The 22,655-nt window shown below is 36.3% G+C and overlaps 1 protein-coding gene across 1 annotated transcript in view; it reads right to left on the minus strand.

Annotated features, from left to right (window-relative positions):
- KIAA1109 (KIAA1109 ortholog) overlaps positions 1-18,913 on the minus strand; it is a 211,584-nt gene extending 192,671 nt beyond the window's left edge. The window contains exons 1-5 of the mRNA XM_039241608.1: positions 18,712-18,913; positions 17,158-17,240; positions 5,230-5,359; positions 1,720-1,836; positions 633-711 (exon numbers count right to left, since the gene is read on the minus strand). Of these exons, the coding sequence (XP_039097539.1) occupies positions 633-711; positions 1,720-1,836; positions 5,230-5,326 (293 nt within the window). The 5' untranslated portion in view covers positions 5,327-5,359; positions 17,158-17,240; positions 18,712-18,913. The remainder of the gene's footprint in view (positions 1-632; positions 712-1,719; positions 1,837-5,229; positions 5,360-17,157; positions 17,241-18,711) is intronic.
- Positions 18,914-22,655: the final 3,742 nt, after the last annotated feature.

The raw sequence follows: 22,655 nt of genomic DNA on the forward strand, positions 1-22,655 counted from the left end.
AGCTAATAGACACTAAACAATTCTTTTTTAAATTTTTTTAAGATTTATTTATTTTTGAGAGACAGAGAAAGACAGATCACAAGCAAGGGAGGGGCAGAAAGAGAGGGACACACAGAATGGGAAGCAGGCTCCAGGCTCTGAGCTGTCAGCACAGAGCATGACGCGGGGCTCAAAACCGTGAACTGTGAGATCATGACCTGAGCTGAAGTCAGACACTCAACCAACTGAGTCACACAGGTGCCCCTTAACAATTCTTAAAATATATTACCTATAATACCTTAAAATGTATTATCAGCATCCCTGATCTTTGCTTTATGTAACAAATGACCACCAAGAATTCTACCAAAAAAAAAAAAAATGGTCAGGTAATTTAACGGCTCTAGTATTCATACAGGAATGAAATGAGATTATTCATTTCTACAAGCCTCCATTTGATAAACTTTTTGCCAGTCTAAACCTTAGCTAAATTAATCTACTGATAAAAATATTTTTAAACATCAATTCACCGGATATGGTTTACTGAAAAAATTATTTTTGATGTATGGTTTTATTTGAAGAAGTCATATTAATCAGAAAAAATTTTACAATATTTCAAGTTTAAGATGAGCTGCTTTTTTCGTTTGTTTTTTTACCTAATAGACATGTCTTCTGTAATATAATAGATTTCACGAACCATGACTTTTCCAGAAAGAACAGAGAAAGAGAAGGAGCCTGTTGTAGAAAAAACAACAACAACAGCGATTAATGGAATTGTTTTGATACAGAGTAGAGCACTTAAAGCTTAAAATAATCTTAGCATTCAATTTATTCAATAATTAAATGTTCTTTCCTGGCTTCCTCCTGATGTCCTTACAGTCTTACTAATTTTCTAACCCTCTTTCCTCAAATATAACAAAAAGTACAATAAGTACCATCACTATGAACTGAAACTACTAAATAACCATATGAAGACATTAAATAGCTGCTCCATATGAATAATTCCCCTAATTATGCACAACTATTAAATAAACCCCAAAGTAGTGATAATTCACCATCTTTCTCCATTAATTTCTTTGACTCCAGGAACCAGTCATTGTCTCAAATTAGTGGAAGATGACTTATGTTTGAAAGAAATGTTATTTATATCACCACTAAGAAGTACTCTAAGGAAGGTTAGAATGGTTCTAGTCAGTGACCTCTCAACTCTTTTTCCCACTGGTCAAGGGCTTTCCAAAACATTGGTTCCTGACAGACCCTCAAATCTGCAAACTTCCCACTTATAAAAAGAGTCATTACTAAGTTAATAATGCAGACCACAAAATGAACTGCACAAAATGATTCCAACTTATAGATTTTTTAAGTAGAAGTTATTAAAAAAAACAAACAGGAAAAACTTCAGGGAGCATTAGAAATTTTGGATAGTAGAATCCTGAGAAATTCCTATTTCTATATTTTATAAGTGCCTATATTTTTCCAATTATTTTAACGGGCATCTTTTACAAGCAAAAAAAAAAAAAAATTCAAAAGTTGCTACAGAAACAGTTTAAGAAACACGAATGAGGTAAAGAACCTAGCCAAGTGATAGTTTACCTTCTGTCAGAGTGCTATGTGAGAGAAATTCCAGTTAGGTTAATGTTCATAAAACAAAGGTTATTTCTGAAGTTACTGTCACTTATTAGATATAAATTTATAAGTCTCAAGGTTATGCAAAAGAAAAATTTCAGTGTTACTCAAACTTACCAATATGGATATAACCATGTTTGTATAATCTATTGAGAACCAATGTTAAAATAAGACCAACATTTCGAGAATTGTAATATGTAAGATAAATAATCCATCCACAGGACAAAATGGTAGCTGTTGGGAGAAAAAAAGATGAAAAAGAATCTCACTAAAAGTTTCCTTTACAATCACCTTAATATCTTAATAAAAACTTGTTAGTAAAAGATCATTACATTCAAAAATGTCAGGATTTACTTCTACACAGTAATATGTTCTCTTTCAATTTAATACTTGGATTTTTAAAACCAGATGTTGATCCTACCTTAGCCATCTTTTTCATTTTCCTTATGCATAAGTCAGAAAAGCACATATTCCAATCAGATTAACTAAAGAAATACTTCCTTTTTGTTTCCTTTTCCACTATTCTGTACTATGTTAGTTACTAAACATACATAAAGACATTCTGAAAAGCCATTGTTTCTAAATATTCTGAAAAATGTCCACCTTTATTAGGCTAAAAGCTCATTCCCAAGCTGTTTCCTAAAGGCTACAGTCATTAAAAAGAACGAAAACCAATGATTTTTTTAAAATCAGAGAAAAAGCAATGGTTTTTTTTTAATCAGTAGTTCCTGCTTTTTAAAAAAAAAGGTAAAGAAGTGAGGATTTTACTCTACTTAAAGGCATATCTATATTAAACAGGCCACTTTATGCTATTTTGCTGTAATTGATAAGACAATAACCGACTTTAAAAAAATTTTTTTTAATCTTTATTTAGTTTTGAGAGAGAGAGAGACAGAGACAGAGACAGAGACAGAACACAAGCAGGGGAGGAACAGAGAGAAAAGGAGACACAGAACCCAAAGCAGGCTCCAGGCTATGAGCTGTCAGCACAGAGCCCGACACGGGTCTCAAACTCATGAACCACGAGATTGTGACCTGAGCCGAAGTCGGACGCTTAACCAACTGAGCCACCCAGGTACCCCAATAACCTACTTTTAAAGAATGCCAGTGAATATGCTACAGTAAATGGTATTTCAAATTTGACAATTTTTCATGAAAAGTTTATAGTCACTTATAGGATTCAGAATATTCCTCCCAAGAACCTAGTTCATTAATATAGAAAAATTAAAATGTAAGACAGAGTTTTTGATAATAATTTTCCTTTTATTTATCCATTTTAAAAGTATAACTATTTTCTAACTTAGGATAAAGTAATGTAAAGCAATTGAACATGTATGACCATTTAGCAACATCACATTAAGTTCTTAACATTTTTAAAAAGTTATTTTAACATGGATAAAACAAAGCAGGTACTGAGAGTCAAAATAGATTTTCTCAGGGTAGCTTAGATTGACAGTAATAGCTCTGATATAGTAAGTGCTATGATTTGTCCATAAATATTATTTCTAGAACAATTCTTTTGAAAAGTTATTTTGATGATATGTCATTATATTTTTCTTTGTAAAAAGTGTTTTGGGGAGCGCTTGTGTGGCTCTGTTGGTTAAGTGTCTGACTTCGGCTCAGGTCATCATCTCATGGTTCGTGGATTCAAGCCACATATCGGGCTCTGTGCTGACAGCTTGGAGCCTGGAGCTGGCTTCAGATTCTGTCTCCCTCTCTCTGTCCTCCCCCCCTCCCCCATCTGTCTTGCTCTCTCCCTCAAAAATAAACAAACATTAAAAAAAAAGAAGTGTTTTGGGTGTTTTTAATTGAAATATAGTTGACATATAATGTTTCATTAGTTTGAGGTATATAAAATAATGATTTGAATATGTCATTATGTTTTAAGTTTAAAGTACATTTTGTGCTAATTTTTACTATAAATCACTGTGTTGACAGCAGGTTATTATGGGCCATTCAGAAAGGCAAGAGGTAGGGAAGCTCGGGTGGCTCAGTTGGTTAACCGTCCGACTTCGGCTTAGGTCATGATCTAATGGTGCGTGGGTTCGAGCCCCATTTCAGGATCTCTGCTGACAGCTAGCTCAAAGCCTGGGGGCTGCTTCAGATTCTGTATCTCCCTCTCTCTCTCTGACCCTCCCCTGCTCAGGCTGTCTCTCACTCTCTTAGAAATAAATTTTTAAAAAAGGCAAGAGGTATTTGCTGAGAAAGTATGCTTCTAGTAGTATACAACCTGAGAATTGTGGTCTTCTCACTCTATCATGTCTCTCTAACCCCTTCAATATCATGGGGCCACTTAATAAAACAGTAAGAGTAAACAATCAAACAATCACTCAGTGTCTTACTGGATGTTACTATTGTTTTTTCCTTAAAAAAAGGATTTATATAAAATAGAAATAAGTCAGAGAAACTCTAATAAAAGAAGACAATGATAGGACATAAGGAAGAATTCTGCCTTAAATAAACTAAAAGGCAGTTTTCAATCATGCTATTATGAAGTTCTATTTCATATTAATATTCTGCATTTCATTTTACTTTTTTGGCTTTAATTAATGATAATTTATAATAGTTCACTTCTGTCAATTAGGAAAAAAACAGAACTCAAAGTTTAAATGGTAATCCAATCCTGCCTACAAATCATGAATCATAATTCCTTCTATTTACTCTTCACTTCCACCCATTTCCTTACATGTCTTGTGGTATCATGAAAGAACCATAAAAATGCACTCAGAAAAAGAAAAGCTATGTAACCTGTATAAGTTATTTAATCCTTAAGGGCCTCAATTCTCCAACATGTTAAAAAGAAAAGAATAGTACCTACCTTCCTAATTTTTCTCTGAGCATTGCAACAACATATGCAAAATGCCAACAGTATGTGGCACACAGAAAATGCACAATAAATATCACTACCCTCTTTTTCCCTTCTTACCCCATCCTACACTTTCTATTTTCCCCTCTACCTTTCTAATTCTTATGCTGAAATTCAAATCCACATAAACTTTCTGAGCAGTAACAGCCCACAGTATTCCCTTCTTTCCTAATTATTTTTGTAGTCTCTTCTCTTATTCATAGTCATTTATTCATTCATTTTCCCTCCCCCTCTTTGCCAATGATTTATACACTGTTTTGTATTCTTTCTATGTACCTAGAAAACTTCTGGATTATTAGGCAAAAAAAATTTTTTTCTTTTACTGGCAGAGCCCACTGTTAAGTGTAAGGAGTAAGGAAAGAGATGAGATTAATTAGGCATATACACTCTATTTTGCTATAAAAACATATTTGCCATGGGGATTTATCATTATAAAACAAACAAAAGTGCGTGCATGTGTGTGTGTTGAGATGAGGTTTGGTGAAGGAGTGGACTTGAGACAGAAAAGATAATCTAATTACAATCTCTTTCTTTTCTTCCCACCTCCCCTAAGTCACACAAGGAAGCAACCTAAGAAAAAGAGCCCGCTAGAGCACTTGCCAGAGCAAATATTCATAGAAATACAGCTTGAAACCTTTTTTCCAAAAAATAAACCAATGGTATTGTAAGCATTTCAACTTCAGCTAACTACTGCTTAAAATATGACAGTTGTTAATCCATACATAAAAAACAGTAAAGTACAAGAAATATATTCTACTTACCAACAAGGAGCCAAACAACATTGGAATTGTGTTCTGTAAGAAAATCTTCTAATTGAGTGATACTAGGAACAATACTCTCGTTCTTCCTTTGATCCATTACTGAAGTTTTTCCAGACCAGTATCTAAGGGCCTAAAAGTTCAAAGGTTAAATTTAGAATCAGATTTATTAAACTGTAAGGGAAATCATATAAGACAGGAAAAAAGGTAAATTTAATAAAAGTAAAAGTTCATAAGGTAGAAAATAAAAGAGAAGCTTAAGGGCCAGATAGGAAAATGGAAATAGTTTCATTACAAAAATTTTTACTTTGCTGATACTTTTTAGTGTTATGCTTTCTGGTGTTTTTTTAATAAACTTTTAATCTAAATGAAAGTTGATATATTGAATTATTGATAAAAGAATTAAAGGAGGGGCACTTGGGTGGTTCAGTCAGTTGAGCATCCTCCCAAAGATGTATAACTTGAACCTAATCTATCTTGCCTCTCTCTGTCTTCATATATTATGACCAGTAAGAACTGTTTTATTCATCTTTGTATCCACAATACCAGTCACAGTGCCTCGAACACAGCCACTGTTTTCAAGTATTACATCATTTTAAATGGTATTTTTATCTATTACATAAGAAAATAACTGATCTACATGTTTTAAGACAAGCTCTCTCAGTATTTTCTTTAAAAAAATTTTTTTTGATGCTTATTTATTTTTGAGAGAGAGACAGAGACACAACACAAGCAGGAGAGGGAGACACAAAATCCGAAGCAGGTTCCAGGCTCTGAGCTGTCAGCACAGATCCTGATGCAGGGCTCAAACCCATGGGCTGTGAGATCATGACCTGAGCTGAAGTCGGACACTTAACTGCCTGAGCCACTCAGGCGCCCCTCAATATTTTCATGACTCATCAATATTCTGAAGAGAATAGTCCTGAAGTCCATGATATATAAAATTGCTGTCTACATTAAAATAGAAATTGTGGCAATTATTTTTAGTAACAAAGAAAAACATGAAAATGTGAAATAGTTCATATAACATAGCATAAACTGGAGATATATCAAAGTTCCTAATTTAACACCACTACTACTACCACCATTTTAGGAAAACATCTTTCCAAATAGATTACTTTTCAAAATGAATTACCTGTAAAATCTTTTCAAATACTACATTCGAACTATTTCATTTCTCACTGGCATAAAGAAAATAAAATTATCAAACATCTAATATTTACATTAACAGTTTTAGAGATAGAATTCCAAATCTTAATTTGGTCCTTCAGAAATGGAGGTCATCCCACAAATCAGTAGGAAAAAAAATGTAAATAATATGATCAGAAAATGAACAAAATATATAAATAGGCAATTTACAAAGATAGATAGTATCACTAACAATTAGGGACAAACACCATTTATCACCCAGTAGTCATATAAGTAAAAATCAGAAAGACTGTAAACAATACATCAGCAAAAATACAGGAAAATGGGCACTCATACACAGTTGACTGGAGTAAACTACCTTTGGGAAGAACAATTTATTCAGATACTATAAGAATGTGTACACTTTAACTTGGACATTTCTGTTCTAGGACTCTCTCCAAAATACTCAGGCACAAAAATGTGCTTTTCAAGAACAATCACTGCAGCATTATACAGTATACTGAAATATTTGAAAAAAAATCAATTAATAATAATAATTAATAATTAGTTAATATGGTATATTTTACTGGAAAATAATGTGCAGCCTTTCCAAAAGAATGAGATAGCTCTAAAAGGGCTGATAGACAGAAATGTCTAGGTTATATGTAATGTTGACAGGGAAAGAGCAAGTTGAGAAACAAAATGTATAGTATTCCACTTATGTTTATAAGAAAAAAGACCAACTATTATGTATATTACATATATAGACCTTATACACACACACACACATATATATGTACACATGTATGGAGTGTGTGTATATATACACTTTTTTAAATACACAAAAACATTAACAAAACCATGCAGTGTTACCTCTAGAGAGAGCAGTAGACAAGATTTGGGGGAAAGCAAAAGAATCACTTCTACTTTTACTCTTGATACTTAGGTATTATCTAAATGTTCTACAATTGGCGTATAATACTTCCATAATTTAAAAAGAAAAAGGGAGAGCCGGTAACTAGAACAGAGGAAACAACAGGTGAGATATGCCCAAGCATATATCTCTTGGCCTCTCCTTATAACGATGGCCAGGGAATAGGTGTCTCCCAACCCAAAAATAACAACTCAGTCATCTGTCATTTTATCATGTCTTTTTTCAGTGCTTAAATACTTATCTTTTTAAAAAATTAAAGTGCAAATACTGAACAGTATCAAACTCAAACTTCATCACAACATCAGAAAGATCGCCTTAGCAAGAATTATTTGATTTGACAGTCTTGAGTATAAGAATGGAAGGAATATATACTGTTCTAGAAAAGGGAGGCAAGTAAGCTTCATCAAGGAAGGAGGTAAAGAACATTAAGAGAGACTGGAGAAGGGAGAAGGAGGAGGCAGTCATCAAAGAAAAACAGTAGAATCAAAATATCCTGCTTCAGACTGTATTGTTCCAGAAACAGGCCATTATGTGGATTAAGAACATGATTCTATACCGGACTAAGTTACATGGCAATGAGAAAGAATGAAATCTGGCCATGTGTAGCAACATGGATGGAACTTGAGAGTGTTATGCTGAGCGAAATAAGTCAGGCAGAGAAGGACAGATACCATATGTTTGCACGTATAGGAGGATTAGAAGGAACTTAACAGAGGACCATGGGGGAGAAGAATGGGGGAAATAGTGGGGGACAGGGAGAGTGGCAAACCATGACAGACTCTTGCATGCTGAGAACAAATTGAGGACTGATGGGTGTGGGGGGATGGGAGGGGGTGATGGGCACGGAGGAGGGCACTTGTGAGGATGAGCAGTGGGTGTTATATGGAAACCGACTGGACAATAAACTATTTGTAAAAATTAATTAATTAATTAATTAAACAAAAAGAACTACCAGTTCTAATGTTATAGCTGTGTGACCATGGGAAAGTAACCTTTCTGTGCTCTATTCCCTCATCTGTAAAACAAGTGCCTACCTGACAGAGCTGAATATTGAAAATTGATGAATTCATGTATGTAAAACATTTAGAATAGTGCCCAGCACATAATAAATAATATACTGTATAAATGCTAGCAAAGCTTTGCAACCAATGTTTTTGGTGTCTTGCCCACATACTGTCGGCATTCAGTTCTACGCAAGATGACTGCTCATTTTGAACAACTGTAACACCTTACTGAGGGCTGCTTTTTGACTGCAGAAACATGCTCAGCTTCTACTCAGGGCAAGCCAGAAATGCCAAAGAGTTAACGTCAATGATGGCAAGGAAAGTGGTGGATACACAACTGCAGCTTCCTTGCTCTTGATTTAGGATAACTCTGAGGCATAGTATTTTTTTTTAGTATATTTATTTATTTTTGAGAGTGAGCAAAGGAGGGGCAGAGAGAGAGAGGAGAGAATTCCAAGCGGGCTCTGTGCTGACAGCACAGAGCCCAGTGTAAGGCTCAAACCCACCAACCATGACATCATGACCTGAACCTCAACTAAGAGTCAGACGCTTAACCGACTGAGCCACCCAGGAGCCCCTGAGGCATATTCCATTTGGTTTCCCAAGAGTTCACCAATGACAGTGAGCTCCAGATGCCCAAGGTGGTAACTGCGAGGATAATGCCCTTTACTGACTTCAACCCCTTTCCTTTCTTATTTCCCCATTCCCCTACCAGTGTTGCCTATGATCACTTCTGTACTTGAATCCTTATCCAGGTATTGTTTCTGGGAAGACCTAAATTAAGGAACTATTTTTTTTTTAATTTGTTACCAGTCCTATTAAATCTGTGGATAGTTTTCTTTTACATGAAAAATGATTCTGTACTTTAAAGAGATCATAAAACCATACAATTTAAAAGACACAGTGTTTAATATTTTTTAAAAGTATGCTTTAATTCAGGGTGTATATATATATATATATATATACACCCTGAATATATATATATATATTCATGTGAATATATATATATATATATGAGTTTGGAATTGGATTTTGACAGAAAGAGAAACATTTCCTGAAACATTTCCTTCATCTGAACAGGAAGAAAGAGGAAAAGAGAGACCAAGATATAGGGAGATTTGGTGACAGAAAGAGGAGAGAATCTGATGGCTTCTATGAATTTTTGAAACAATCAAACTCAGGGCACCCAAATGGCTCAGCTGGTTAAGTATCTGACTTCAGCTCAGGTCACGATTTCACAGTTCATGAGTTTGAGTACCGCTTCAGGTGAGCTCCACTTCTTTCTCTTCTCTCTCTCTCTCTGTCTCTTTCTGTCTCTTCTCTCTCTCTCTTTTTTTTTTTTTTTTTACTTATTACTCCCAAGGTTTTGGCTCTAGTCCCATTACTTCTATAGCACCTTTTCATTTTCTATTTTTCTTAGTTTTTAGTTTCTAATATGTGTTTATAACAACAGCCAGAAGAATGACCCTAAGTGGCTGGTGAAAGGAAATATGAATGAGAGGGCCTTCATCACCATAGCTTATCCCAAGTCCCCCAACTCCACCCTACCTCAGCAATAATTATTTGATTATCTCAGAAAAGGGGGCAGTGGGAGGAATTGGATGATTTGTGCACCTGCCCACAGCTTGTCAAAAACCTCACTGCACTGATCAACCTTTTTCCAGGGCTATATCACTCCTCTAAAAGAGATACCATCCCATTATTTGACACAGGATTTCAAGTATAAGGTTCTACTATTTAGGTTTAAACTGGAATAAGTATATATAACATTACCTATGATGTGAGAAGACCTGGTTTTCAAGAGACAGAGCTTTCTTGGGTTCTGTCATGGCACAATAAATAATTTGATTTTGATTTTTTAGAACAACATAGTTAAGACAGTTGCTTGATAATATAGGGCTTTTTTTTGTTTATTCATTCAATAAATATTTATTGAGTTTAAAAATTCTGTACAACAGCTAAGGAATTCTGAGTATTAAGTATAAGATTTGGAATATTTACAATAATCTTTTTAGGAGGATGCCTAGCAATATAGAAAATACTAAAGAAAGGCTGTTTGAATGACTACCTGTATCTTAGCAGTTATCATACCATATTACAATTACCACTTTAGAAGTTTGTCTCCCCCATTAGACAGATATTCTTAAGGCTGGGTTTGCCCTACCTATTTAAATGCAATATCCAACCAAGTTCCTGTATATAGAAATCTCTCAATAAATATTTGTTTCAGAAATGAATAAAATAAATACATCATAAAAAGTACATTATTATGAGCTATTGCCAAAAATAGTGAGTACTAAAAAAATAAGTCAGTATTCCCAATGTACCCAAGGCCGAAGAGATTCCTAAATGACCTTTTTCACTCTCAAGAAAATCTGGTTTTCATTTGCTTGAGTTTAAGAGGCTATTCAACTTTTTAATAACCCAATTCCAAATATAACAAAAATGTGAAAAAGTTTAATCAAATCTCTCACACAACAATGAAATCACAATTCTTTGTATAAAAAGTGTTCACATATCTTCAGACCATTATATTAAAGTTCTCTGCATTTAATTATAGTTCCTTATCTAAACTGTTTTTATTATATTTTATTTTATTTTGAGAGAGAGAGAGTAAACATGCAAATGCAGGAGCAGGGCAGGGGAGAGAGAAAAGGGACAGAATCCCAAGGAGACTCTGAGCTGTTAGTGTAAAGCAGGGCTCATTGTCATGACTGTGAGATCACAACCTGAGCCATTAACAAGAGTCAGACACCTCACCAACTGAGCCACCCAGGCGCCCCCATTTCTTTTTCTATAAAAGAAACCGCATGAGTTCTAAAAGTTGGAAAGTAAACGAACTTTATACTCTCCTCTGAACTTCATCAATATTCATATTCTTTTCACCATCAGGTAAAATTAAGCACCTATTAGGTCAAAGCACTTGCCCTTGGCCAATTCTACTGATCTACATCAATTGTTACAGAATATACACTTACTCGAAAATTTCTGAACTGCTGTTTGATTTCTGCACATGTGTAACAAATTATCTCAAGATACTTTTGGAAAGTTCCCAATTTCAAAGGCATTTATGTCCACCTTAAAATCAAGAAGCCAGGTAATCGACCCAAAGATCTGAATAAATACCAAGTAAAATGAACTGTTTACAGACTCTGTCTGTTCATAGTCATCTCTATTATGACATAATGACACCCCAAAACAAAAGTAAAACATAAATCAGATCACAACATTTTTATCCAAAATGAAGTTTCAAGGATGATTAGAACACTTGAGCTGTTCATTTAAACACCGACCACTCACCAATCTAACGGTAAACGGACTGACACACCAACTCTATGATGCTTCATAAATAAAGTATATAAAATAGGGAAGTACCTACTGCAACTAACATCTCACATAAAATAAACATGTAAATTTTACATTACACAATAGTAATGGAATGTATTAACAAGGTTGTTATCACCCATTAAAACAGAGTGATTTGAAAAGCCCACTCTGACTAAAATATTTTACCTATCAGGATACAAGGCCTGAAATTCCACCATCCATCCCTTCAAATGAAGTATTAGCCAATATTCTATCTTAAAATTCAAAATAAAGTATCTCAGTAATAGCAACCATAAATTATTACCATGTGTTATTAGTGTAAATTAATTCACCGGATGACTTTTCTCACTAAAAAGCAGGATCCAGGAATATCACATAAGGCCCAAGATTCCTGAAAACAGGGAAATCTTAAAACGGACATAGTAGGCAACAAAAGAAAACTCAATTTCCTTAGCAATTTTGACCAGAGTAGCAGCTTTATGCACATCAAGCAAAAATATATAATGTCCTATTCTGCTCATTTAAACAAACAAGAGAGACAATTATCCTCTTAAGTCAGAATAAGTATATAACTATCTCTACCTAGAGTCATTCCAGGTTCCTTTCAGCCCCAGGATTCCAAGTGCAAGAAACACAATTAAACCCAACAGAATTAAGTGGTAAAATGATATTCTATCAGAAATAACAAAAATCATCTGGTATACTGGAACTAGAATAGGCTTTAAACCCAGATTTGAAATGGAAAGCTCACTCTACCCCTTCAATCCCTTCAATTCCTTCTTGAGCTGTGAGATAGCTTGAGCAAGTTACTGAATCTCTTTGAGCCTGTTTCCAAATGGCCATCTCTTCTTTGAAGGCATTAAAAGTACAAAGCAAACATAAACTCACAGTACAGTGTTTGACAAGAAACACATCACAGCAGTGGTGCTAAGCAACTATTATTAATGTTCTTTTTAAAAAAATCAGCTTAACAAAAAAGGTAAAAGCTACATAAATAAGTAAAATGCATAGCAGTAAACAATGACTAAAATCTATTTCATTCCTTACGATATATGAGAAAAATACATATATTTAACTAAATAACAGAATTTTATAACCAAAAAAAATAGCTGGCATAAATAATAATCAAGAAAGTAAGTTAATATGAATAACGTAGTTCTACAAATACCAGTGAGCATGATGATATGATTCCTGGAAGCAGATCAAATACCAAAATACACTAGTTACCAGGCAACAATTGCTAAAGAAATATTCAGATACGGTGAGTAACAATTCAAACACTATAAATCTGCAAACTAAACATACTTTCTAATAATGTAATCTATGCTACAAAAATTGGTCTTTATGTTATCTATAGAAGAATTTTTAACATCTCAGAAATCTACCATTCAGCAAAATGTTGTACTTCTGCAAACCTCACATTCTAGTTTACCTACTTATTAAAAGCAAAACAAAAAAAAAACTCTTAAAAATCTGTAGAAAACATATCTAGTAATAGGGTAAAAATAAAAAGAATTGACTTCAAACTCTCCAAGTCTAGAAGAAACCATGACTCTTAATATGGCCCACTTTTAATAATCCACCAGAATTTCTACTTTCAACACATTCCTTGATATGGTCAGCAATACAAAAAGCTCAACAGTAACTGTCGAGTGAAAGATTTAATCCTCCCACTTGTACTTCTCATACCCTGGTTGTGAGGTTTTGTCTTCACTTTTTGTACTGACTAGTGAACACATTCTTCAAGTTTCCTTTAATTCTTTTTTTTTTTTAAGTGTTTATTTATTTACTTTTGAGAGAGAGAGAGAGAGAGAGAGAAAACACAAGCAGGGGAGGGGCAGAGAGAAAGAGGGAGATACAGAATCCAAAGCAGGCTCCAGGCTCTGAGCTGACAGCAGCGAGCCTGATGCAGGACTTGAACTCATGAACCCTGAGATCATGACCCGAGTAGAAGCCAGACGCTCAACTAACTGAGCCACCTTAGCGCCTCTCCTTTCTTTATTTTTTTAATAGTTTATTGTCAAGTTGGTTTAAGAATTCAATATATCAACTTTCATTTAGATTAAAAATATACCAGAAGGCATAACATTATAAAGTACCAGCAAAGTAAAATGCTAAAAGATTTTTGTAATAAAACTATTTCCATTTTCCTATTTGGCCCTTATGCTTCTCTTTTACCTTCTACTTCATGTCACTTCAGTCAGAAAACCCTCCCAAATACATATTCAAACTATTCATCCAACCAAATAGGGTCTTTGGGTGTGGAGAGAAGGAGAAAGAAACTTGCCACATGTATTTACCAACACTCTCCTCATATCAAGTTCAAAGAAAACATTTTCTTAATAGCATATTGCTCCCCAAAGAGCGTATTTACCAACACTCTCCTCATATCAAGTTCAAAGAAAACATTTTCTTAATAGCATATTGCTCCCCAAAGAGCCCACAAGATCCATTTAACAGCCAATTCCTGTGAGCTGACAATATTGCTACAACTGAAACTGAACTTTCATGTATGTAAAACAACAAAGGCTGCTTTTGCTAAGTTTTATGTGGATATGACCCATTTAATACTAACAGTGACATCAGATACAGCATTTTAAATGAATAGAAATATACATACACATAAAAAGTGACAAAGTAAAAAGAGAACAATAATCTAAAGTTTAGACTTTAAACATTTTGGTCAATGTTCTCTTATTCTTGGAAACGTTCATTCCATGGTATTAATTCACCATTAAAATGATAAAAAAAATATAGCTACCATAACAATGGCTAGAACATTTATTCAATGCTTGCTGTGTGCTAGGCACAGTTCTAAACACTTTATGTGCATTTACTCATCTAATCGTCACAAATAACTACTCATTAATAATTCCCCATTTTAAAGATGAGAAAACTATGGCACTAAGAAGCAAAGCACGAATACAGCTAAGGCCCCATAATTATCTTAATTCTCAGTTTCGTTATATGAAAAATGAGTTCCTTCTTCCCAGCTCTACCTTAGAAGCTAATATGAATGCCACCAAAATTCATATTTAAGCATAAAAAAAATCACATTTTGCCGACCATGGCATTTTTTTTCTCCTAAAATGAACCTCCATTAAATCAAAGGTCAACAAACACTTTTTTAAAATTAACCTAAATGGTAACACAAGTTGTGAAGCCTTATTAGCAGCAAAAAAGGCCAAATTATAAAGTGAACCAATTCTGACTTAACCACCTCCCCACTCCTCTAGAACCTCTCTCTCACCTGATCATAAAGGCTATTATTTACAGACTTGTAAAGAGCTTTTTTGCTCCTAAAGAACTTGACAATTGATTAAATGTATGATAGGTTTAAAATGTCCACAAACTCCTTAATATTCCTCCCTTCAAGAGGTAAAACTTAATTCCCTTCTCCAGGGTAGGTTGGACTTAGTGATACAGCTATAAAGGAGTATGTCAGAAGCAGTGGTGTGTAACTAAGTCAAAACTGGCCACCAGAGCTTCCTCCTTGTCTCTTGGATCATCTGTTCCAGGGGAAGCCAGATGCCTTGCTAGCACATTTAAAAACCCCTAGAGACATCAATATGGTGAGGCTTTGAGGCCTACAGCCAACAGACATGTAAGTGTGCCACCAAGGAAGCAACAGTTGAGATGACTGAAGTCCCTGCCAAGATTTTGGCTACAACCTCATGAGAGACCCTAGACCAGAAGGCCTGGTTTAGGCACTTCCAAATCCAGACTCACAGAGACTGAGATACTAAATATTTTAAGCCACTAAGTTCAGGTATAATCTGTTACTCAGCAAGAGATAACTAACACAAAGTATGTAAAAAGTAATTTTGCAAGATAACTACACGTTATCTCTATTCTGATAGTTCATACCAGTCATGTTAAGCTAAACTAATGCACTCTACTCTCCTCCAACTTACCAAAAAATGAGGAATCAGCAATAACACACCAAGAAGATTACCAATCACATGGGTGAACCATTTCCTCTCTCTACTGTAAGTTAGAGTCTCCTGCGTGGACTCTGAGGCAACCTCTACCTTGCCTCCTACAAATTCATCTGTATCATAATCATCACTATCTCCTTAACTCCTGTCTCAGTAGAAGTCTATCTAAAGCACCCTTGATCTGCATCCTCATATTCCATTCCTTCAGGCTTAGTTAGTGATCTTGCTTCACTAATTATTCTCCCTTATTCATCTATTTTCAAATATTATTTCTGATGGCTTTTTATCCTCAGCAAATAAAGATTATAAATCATAACACTCATACCTTTAAAAAACAAAAACTCTCTCTCAAACTCATATATCTAGCAATCCCCACTCTCTTCAATTTAAAATCAAGCTTTCTGAAATAGGTAAATGACATTACCTATTTCAGTTTCCTTATCTCTTACCAACATGAACTGGCTCCATCCATATAATTGCTCTTGCTCAGGTCAACAACTTCTTGACATGTCTGATGGATACTGTGTCCTCATTTTATCTGATATCTCAAAGGTGCTTAATACTCAATCCTTTTATCCAAACTCAGTTCTTCCACTGACTTCTGTGATTCTCCTGCTTCCTTACACACTCATTCATCTCCTTTAAGGAGTGTTTTCCTTCCAGGATAGGGATTTATTAGTATTCCCTATCCTCATTTCTCTTCCTTTACTCTACATTTTTTCCCTGAGTGATTTCATCCAGTCCCATTGCTTTTAACCATCACCTATAAGCTAATACTCCAAATTTTATATCTCCAGCTGGGTCTTCTTAACTAAGATTCAATATATCCAACTTCCTGATGACATTTCTTGAAAGTCACAGAAGCCTCATAACAACAGCCCCAAATTGATCTTCTACAACCATGTTCCCCAACCTATTGTTCTTTCTATACTGCCTCAGTAAATGGTCCCAGAATCCACCCAGTTTCTGAAGCCAGATATTAGATATCAGTTCCTTTATCCTTCAAATATTTATTAAACATTAATTACACGCTTGAACGGGGCACCTTGGTGGCTCAGTCGGTTGAGCATCTGACTTCAGCTCAGGTCATAATCTCACGGTTTGTGGGTTCGAGCCCTGATTCAGGCTCTGTGCTGACAGCTCGCTCAGAGCCTGGAGCCTGTTTCAGATTCTGTCTCTCTCTCTCTCTCTCTCTGACCCTCCCCTACTCACGCTGTCTCTCTCTCTCTCTCTCTCTCAGAAATAAAATATTTTTTAAAAAATTTTGTTTAATGTGCTTGAACCTGACAGTGGCCAGAAATTACCCTGATTCGTGCAAAGAGAGAAAAAAAAAAGTTGACACCTGATGGAGAATCAAGCCAAAGTTTCCCCTAGTTTTCTCCTGTCAATACATAAGCTAAGCACATGACTTAATTGTCAGTCAGATATCAACAATTCAAAGTCAGGTAAGATGAAAGGTAGGTCATGTTATATACCCCCTCCCCCAAACTTCACTCTTTGACCATGTAAACAGATTAAAACACAACTGAAGCAGAGAGGCAGATTTCCTCTCAGCTTTAATTGGAAATGACTTTTTTAAAAACTTAGCCAAAATATTTACTCAATTTTTTTTTCCAGAGTCTGCAGTGTTGTTTTCTTTCTCCTTATCTTCAGAAGGCCCACCTGCAGCGTTTCATCTTAAACCTGAAAAGAACAACATTTTAACCAATTATAGAAGATAGTTTGGCTTTATCAACATTTTCACCATTTCAGATTAAATGATTTGATTACATGAGTGCAAATGCACACCCACAGAAAGTGTTAATGTTACTCCAATATCACATTTCCTTCTTTAAAGTTTCCATACAAGAAATACTTCTAAACTAGAATAAGACCACGGTTTCCAAATGACAGTGTTCCAAAGGTTTTAGAATAGGGTTCCAGTGGTCAAATACTACGTTTAAAACCTACTCAAAGTGTGGCCTTAAAAAGTTGTCCTCTTAAACTGTTTGGTCTTTGCTGGCAAGAATGCTGTAGCCGTTTCCTTCCATTCCAAGCACCTGGCACACATTTTATCAAATGAAAATCATTTTGCAAACTGTTAAGATACTTGGGAGATGATAAAGCATACTGATTATGGGACTTTAAGCTGGAGTCATATTACCTGGTTTAAATCACACCTCAACTTTGGACAAATTGATTTTAGGGCTGCATGATTTAGTTCTTTCATCTATAAAATGAGAGTAATAATAGGCCTAACATAATAGGATCATTATGATGATTAAATGAGATAACATGCACATAAAATATGCCTCACTCAACAATTATGTAAGATAAATATTCTGGTTAATTCATCTATTTTTATATGTAATGTTTATGCTTATGGTTAACAGAATAAATCAGCTTCAATACCATGCACAGAGTGAAAGCAGTTAACATGAAACCAGTTGAAACTTACACGCTTGGGCAGTTACAAAAACATGATTTCCTTACAGAAGAAATTTACAAAAACTCTTTCCATTTAACAAGCGTCCCTGTCTACTGTCAAACCTAAGCCCAATAGGGGTGGGAGTTAGGTGTGGAGGAGTGGAGGAAAGACAATACTCTGCAGAAGAAAAATTAACTTCCCTTCACCTTCCTTTGACCATGAGATATTGTTTCAGCTGAAATGTACTCTTCAATAGTGTAGACTCGGCAAGCACCAACTCAGAATACAAAACACGCCACGCCTGGACTGGAAAAGGGGAAGGTTCTAAAGCTCCACCGCCATAGGTCACTAGACCCTACGTTAAGCAGTTCGGGGTCTGCCGCAGCCGAGGGCTCCCGGCATGGCTATAAAGCTGGAGCTTGCAGGTGCGGCTGTCCTTCCCGCCCGAGGAATCCACACAGCAGGTGGGAGCCGCCCACCCGCCTTATCACCATCCACAGAGGCCGCTCCTGCGTCAGCGCCCCCAGTCATCTGATAAGTGATGGCTCTTCCAGGCCTTCCCATTGACCTTCGACACCCAGTCTACAGGTCCCGGTGCTGCAAGTAAGAACAGCAAACTAGGAAATAAGTCGACGCCGCAACAGACAGCGGCGAAGAAGCCAAACCTCCAGACTGACCCGGCTGAGTTCCAGAGATGATGGAAACTGCTGCTCACCCAGCCCTGCCCAGTCCAACCCGTCCCCTCACCTGGGCGAGCGCCGGGGCGGCCTGGAACCGCTCCGGCCTCTCTTCGAGGGACGCTAAAGGCCTCGGGCAGCGGCAGCAGCGCCGAGCCGGCCCCGGCCGGCGAAGCTCTGCCCGCGCCCACACCCTCCAGCCCCGCCACCCCGGCCAGCTGCCTTAGGTCGGGCCTGGGGCCCCTAGCCACTGACACAGAGGGGCGGAGAAGGATGGGAGGGGTCCCGGCTGGAGCCAGCCGTCACTGCGGCTGCGTCAACTGGTAGCGTCAGACGTCACGGCGCCGGCACGCCACCCCAGCCCCATACAGGGATCTGCAGCGCCCCACCCCTTTCCTCTCCGCCTCTTTCCCAGGTCCCCGCACTGTGGGTGGAGCCTCGGCCGCAAGGCGGAGGTCGGGGGCGGTTTCCAAAAATCGCTTAGTACTTGGGCAAGGGGAGGGTCAATGAATGGTCTTCTGGAGGCCGGGAGACCGAGAAGCGCAGGTAAGAAGAGGACGCTAACAACAAGAATCAGAGCGCTGCTGTGAAGTGAAATGAATCCTATCGGAATAGAGAATAATATTTTTATGACCTTATCAATACCGGGAGCTTAATTGTTTGAAATGAAACTATATTGAATCAATTGAGTCTGTTATTATATCAATGAAAAGTGGTTTAGGGGCGCCTGGGTGGCTCAGTCGGTTAAGCGTCCGACTTCGGCTTAGGTCGTGATCTCGCGGTTCCTGGGTTCGGGCCCCGTGTGGGGCTCTGTGATGACTGCCAGCTCAGAGCCTGGAGCCTGCTTCGGATTCTGGGTCTCCCTGTCTCTCTGACCCTCCCCTGCTCATGCTGTCTCTGTCTCTCAGAAATAAAAACATTTAAAAAAAAATAAAAGAAAAGTGGTTTGATGCTCACCATTTTTAAACAGAAAGACTTCATATTATTTAGCGGGTGAACCAAGGCAAATGACTTTATGGAGTTGGAGAATCATCTCAGACATATTGAGGACTTCTTTTGTACGAATTGTAATAGGAAGAGGAAGGTGGAAAGCAGTCTTAGCTCTGTGGAAGCTTTCTGATTGCTTGGGACAGATGTGGAATATGCAAATAAGACAACTGTAAGTGCACACAGTGATATGCTAGCAAATAGCAAACATACTGTTAAGCATGGACCAGACACCGTTCTAATCTAAGCATTTATATTTATTGATTCATTTAACCCTCCCAAAACCCTGCGAGGTAAATACTTATTATCCCTTCTATTCCCATCTCACAAATTAAAAACTAAGGTATAGAAAGGTTAAATAAGTCCCCAAATTGTACCATAAGTACTAAGATATGAAGAGGTTAAATAACTTGGAAAGCTAGGGTTTGAACCCAAGCATTGTGGCTCCAAAGTTCACACTATTAAGCACTACTGTATGCTTTATACTGCTCAAGTTCTGACTACCTTCCTGAGCTGAAGTACCGTATCTCCAATAGTTTTCAAGTGGGAGTTTCACTCTTACCTGGAAAGGACCAGATGTGAAACCAAATATAAAATAAAGCTAGAAACGGTTAAACATATGAGATATCATATTGCATATAAGATACCTTCACTCCATATAAGGAAGTAGAGGCCCTGGCAGAACTGATTTAAAAGCCTGGATAGAAGCCAGAAAGAGAAAAATATACATACACCTATCTTAGTTACTTCTACCTGCTACCAGGACACTCCTACCACCCTTACTTGAATTACCTCTTAGAGCTTATTTCTCCTCTTCTACAAAGACATTAATTTCAATAGTCTTTCAACGTCTGGAAGAATCCCATTCTCAAGCGTTGTGCTCTAATAAGGCACCAGGAACCCCACATGAATCAAAACTTGCCACAGCCAAACTACCAACCTTGCCCAAGAGTGAAACTTTCCCAGTACAAATTTCTTAGACTAGAAATTACCTAGATGTGGTTCAGCTGCCTCAAATCAAAAACTGAACTAAATTACCCTGAAGCTAAGAGAAAAGAAGGGAAAAGAAAGGAAGAGAGTGAACCGAATAAAGCTATAATGGTGTAATTTCTGGAACAATGAAAAGATTACTATTTAAGGATAAAGGGGATTATTTTCAAAATAATCCACAGATGTAGGCAGCCATCAAATTAACCAAATTTATCTGCTTTCTATTTACATTGATATTTTCACCATGTTTTACAGTAGAGTAAAATAAAATGTGCTTCAAAAACTAAACATATGCTAAGAAAAATTTTTTAAATTAAATATATGCTAAGTGCCAGGCACTTGGCTAATACCTTATGTGCACTATTTCATTCCACTTGCACAAGCCCATAATGTAAATACCACTTGTGGATGAGGAAGTTTATAAAAGTTGAATAACTTGTCCAAGGTCACACAAACTAGAAAGTGGAACCAGAACTTGAAATCAAGTGAGCCTAACTCCAACACTGTTATCTTTCACTACTCTATACTAGATCCAAGTTAAAAAAAAAAAATTCTCAAATTGTAGAACAGCAACACATAATAATGTAAAACCACATCTACTTTACAGATAATTTTAAAATAGTGTTAAAGCAGCATGTTATCTATATTTTAATGCATAAAGGAATTTACTGCCTCCAAATTGAATATGTTAAAGTTGCTTGAATGCATAATTCAGGTTTTTATTTCTCAATCATTTAAGAATTTTAAAAAAATTTTTTTAAAAGTTTTATTTATTTCTGAGAGTGAGAGAGACAGTGTGAGCAGGGGAGGTTCAGAGAGAGAAGGAGACACAGAATCCGAAGCAGGCTCCAGGCTCAGAGCTAGCGGCCAGCACAGAGCCCTACGCAGGGCTTGAACTGACGAACCATGAGATCATGACCTGAGCCGAAGCCTGATGCTTAACCGACTGAGCCACCCAGGCGCCCCTCATTTAAGAATTTCTTAAAACCACAATGCCTTTATGTATAAACCTGAGTGTTCCTCAAGTTGTTATACACTGTTTATAACCAGGATACCAAGTCTGAAGTCAGTTCTCACACCAAGTGTTAATAATATTAATAATAATAAATATAAAGAATATAAATAAATAAAAACAAACAAAAAACTTAATAGATTTCTATATTATTTCACAGTATAATTGCCAAATGAAATGAGTTCTTCCTTTTCACTTACCACTAGCCAATACAGGCCAAAATTCAAGTTTCTGTTGTGCCACGAGTATTCCAGGAGCCACCGATGCTAAAAGAAACTAATGAGATTTAAGCCAAATACTTTAGGAAAACCACAATTACTCACTTTAAAGCTAATAAAAAGTAAAAGGAACTGAACATGTATTTTGAAAGAAGTTTGTACATCTTTTGATATCCAGAAAAACCCAGTTTTCTAATAATGATTTGAACTTTAAAATAAGTAAAGTCCTACAAATCAACAAGTAAAACCACCAAACCAAGAGCAAAAGATATGAACAGATAGTTCACATAAAAAGAAATACAAGTGGGCCTAAAACATTAGAAAAGATGTTCTTTGTTCTCATAAATAGATAAAGGCCAGCTTTAATAAGTAAAGCTGCAGGTGAGGTGCCATTTCTTTTCTTTTCATGTGACAAATCTCAAAAAATTCTGATAATTCACTATTAGAAAAGGTTCAAGGAAACAGAAACCCTCCCACCTTGCTGGTGGGTATATAAATTGATTTACTTTCAAAGGAGAGTAATACAGTAATATCATTTAAAACCTGTCAGTGCTCATATGTTTTAACCTAGCAATTCCACCTCTAGAAATGAATACTACAGTTATCTTCACACATGACCAAAATATACAAGCTATCCATTGCTATATCATTCATAAAAATAAAAAAATTAACCTAAAAAATGTTCAATTCTAGAAGACTAGTTTAAAAATTATGGAACATCCATAGAGTTGCAAAAAAAAAAAAATGTGGTAGCTATAAATGCACTGGTAGGAGATGATCTACAATGTATATTATAAAAAAGACGAA

This window comes from Hyaena hyaena, unplaced genomic scaffold, assembly GCF_003009895.1.
Source record: "Hyaena hyaena isolate Hyena2069 unplaced genomic scaffold, ASM300989v1 scaffold_198, whole genome shotgun sequence".
In the NCBI taxonomy this organism is placed as follows: Eukaryota; Metazoa; Chordata; class Mammalia; order Carnivora; family Hyaenidae; genus Hyaena; species Hyaena hyaena.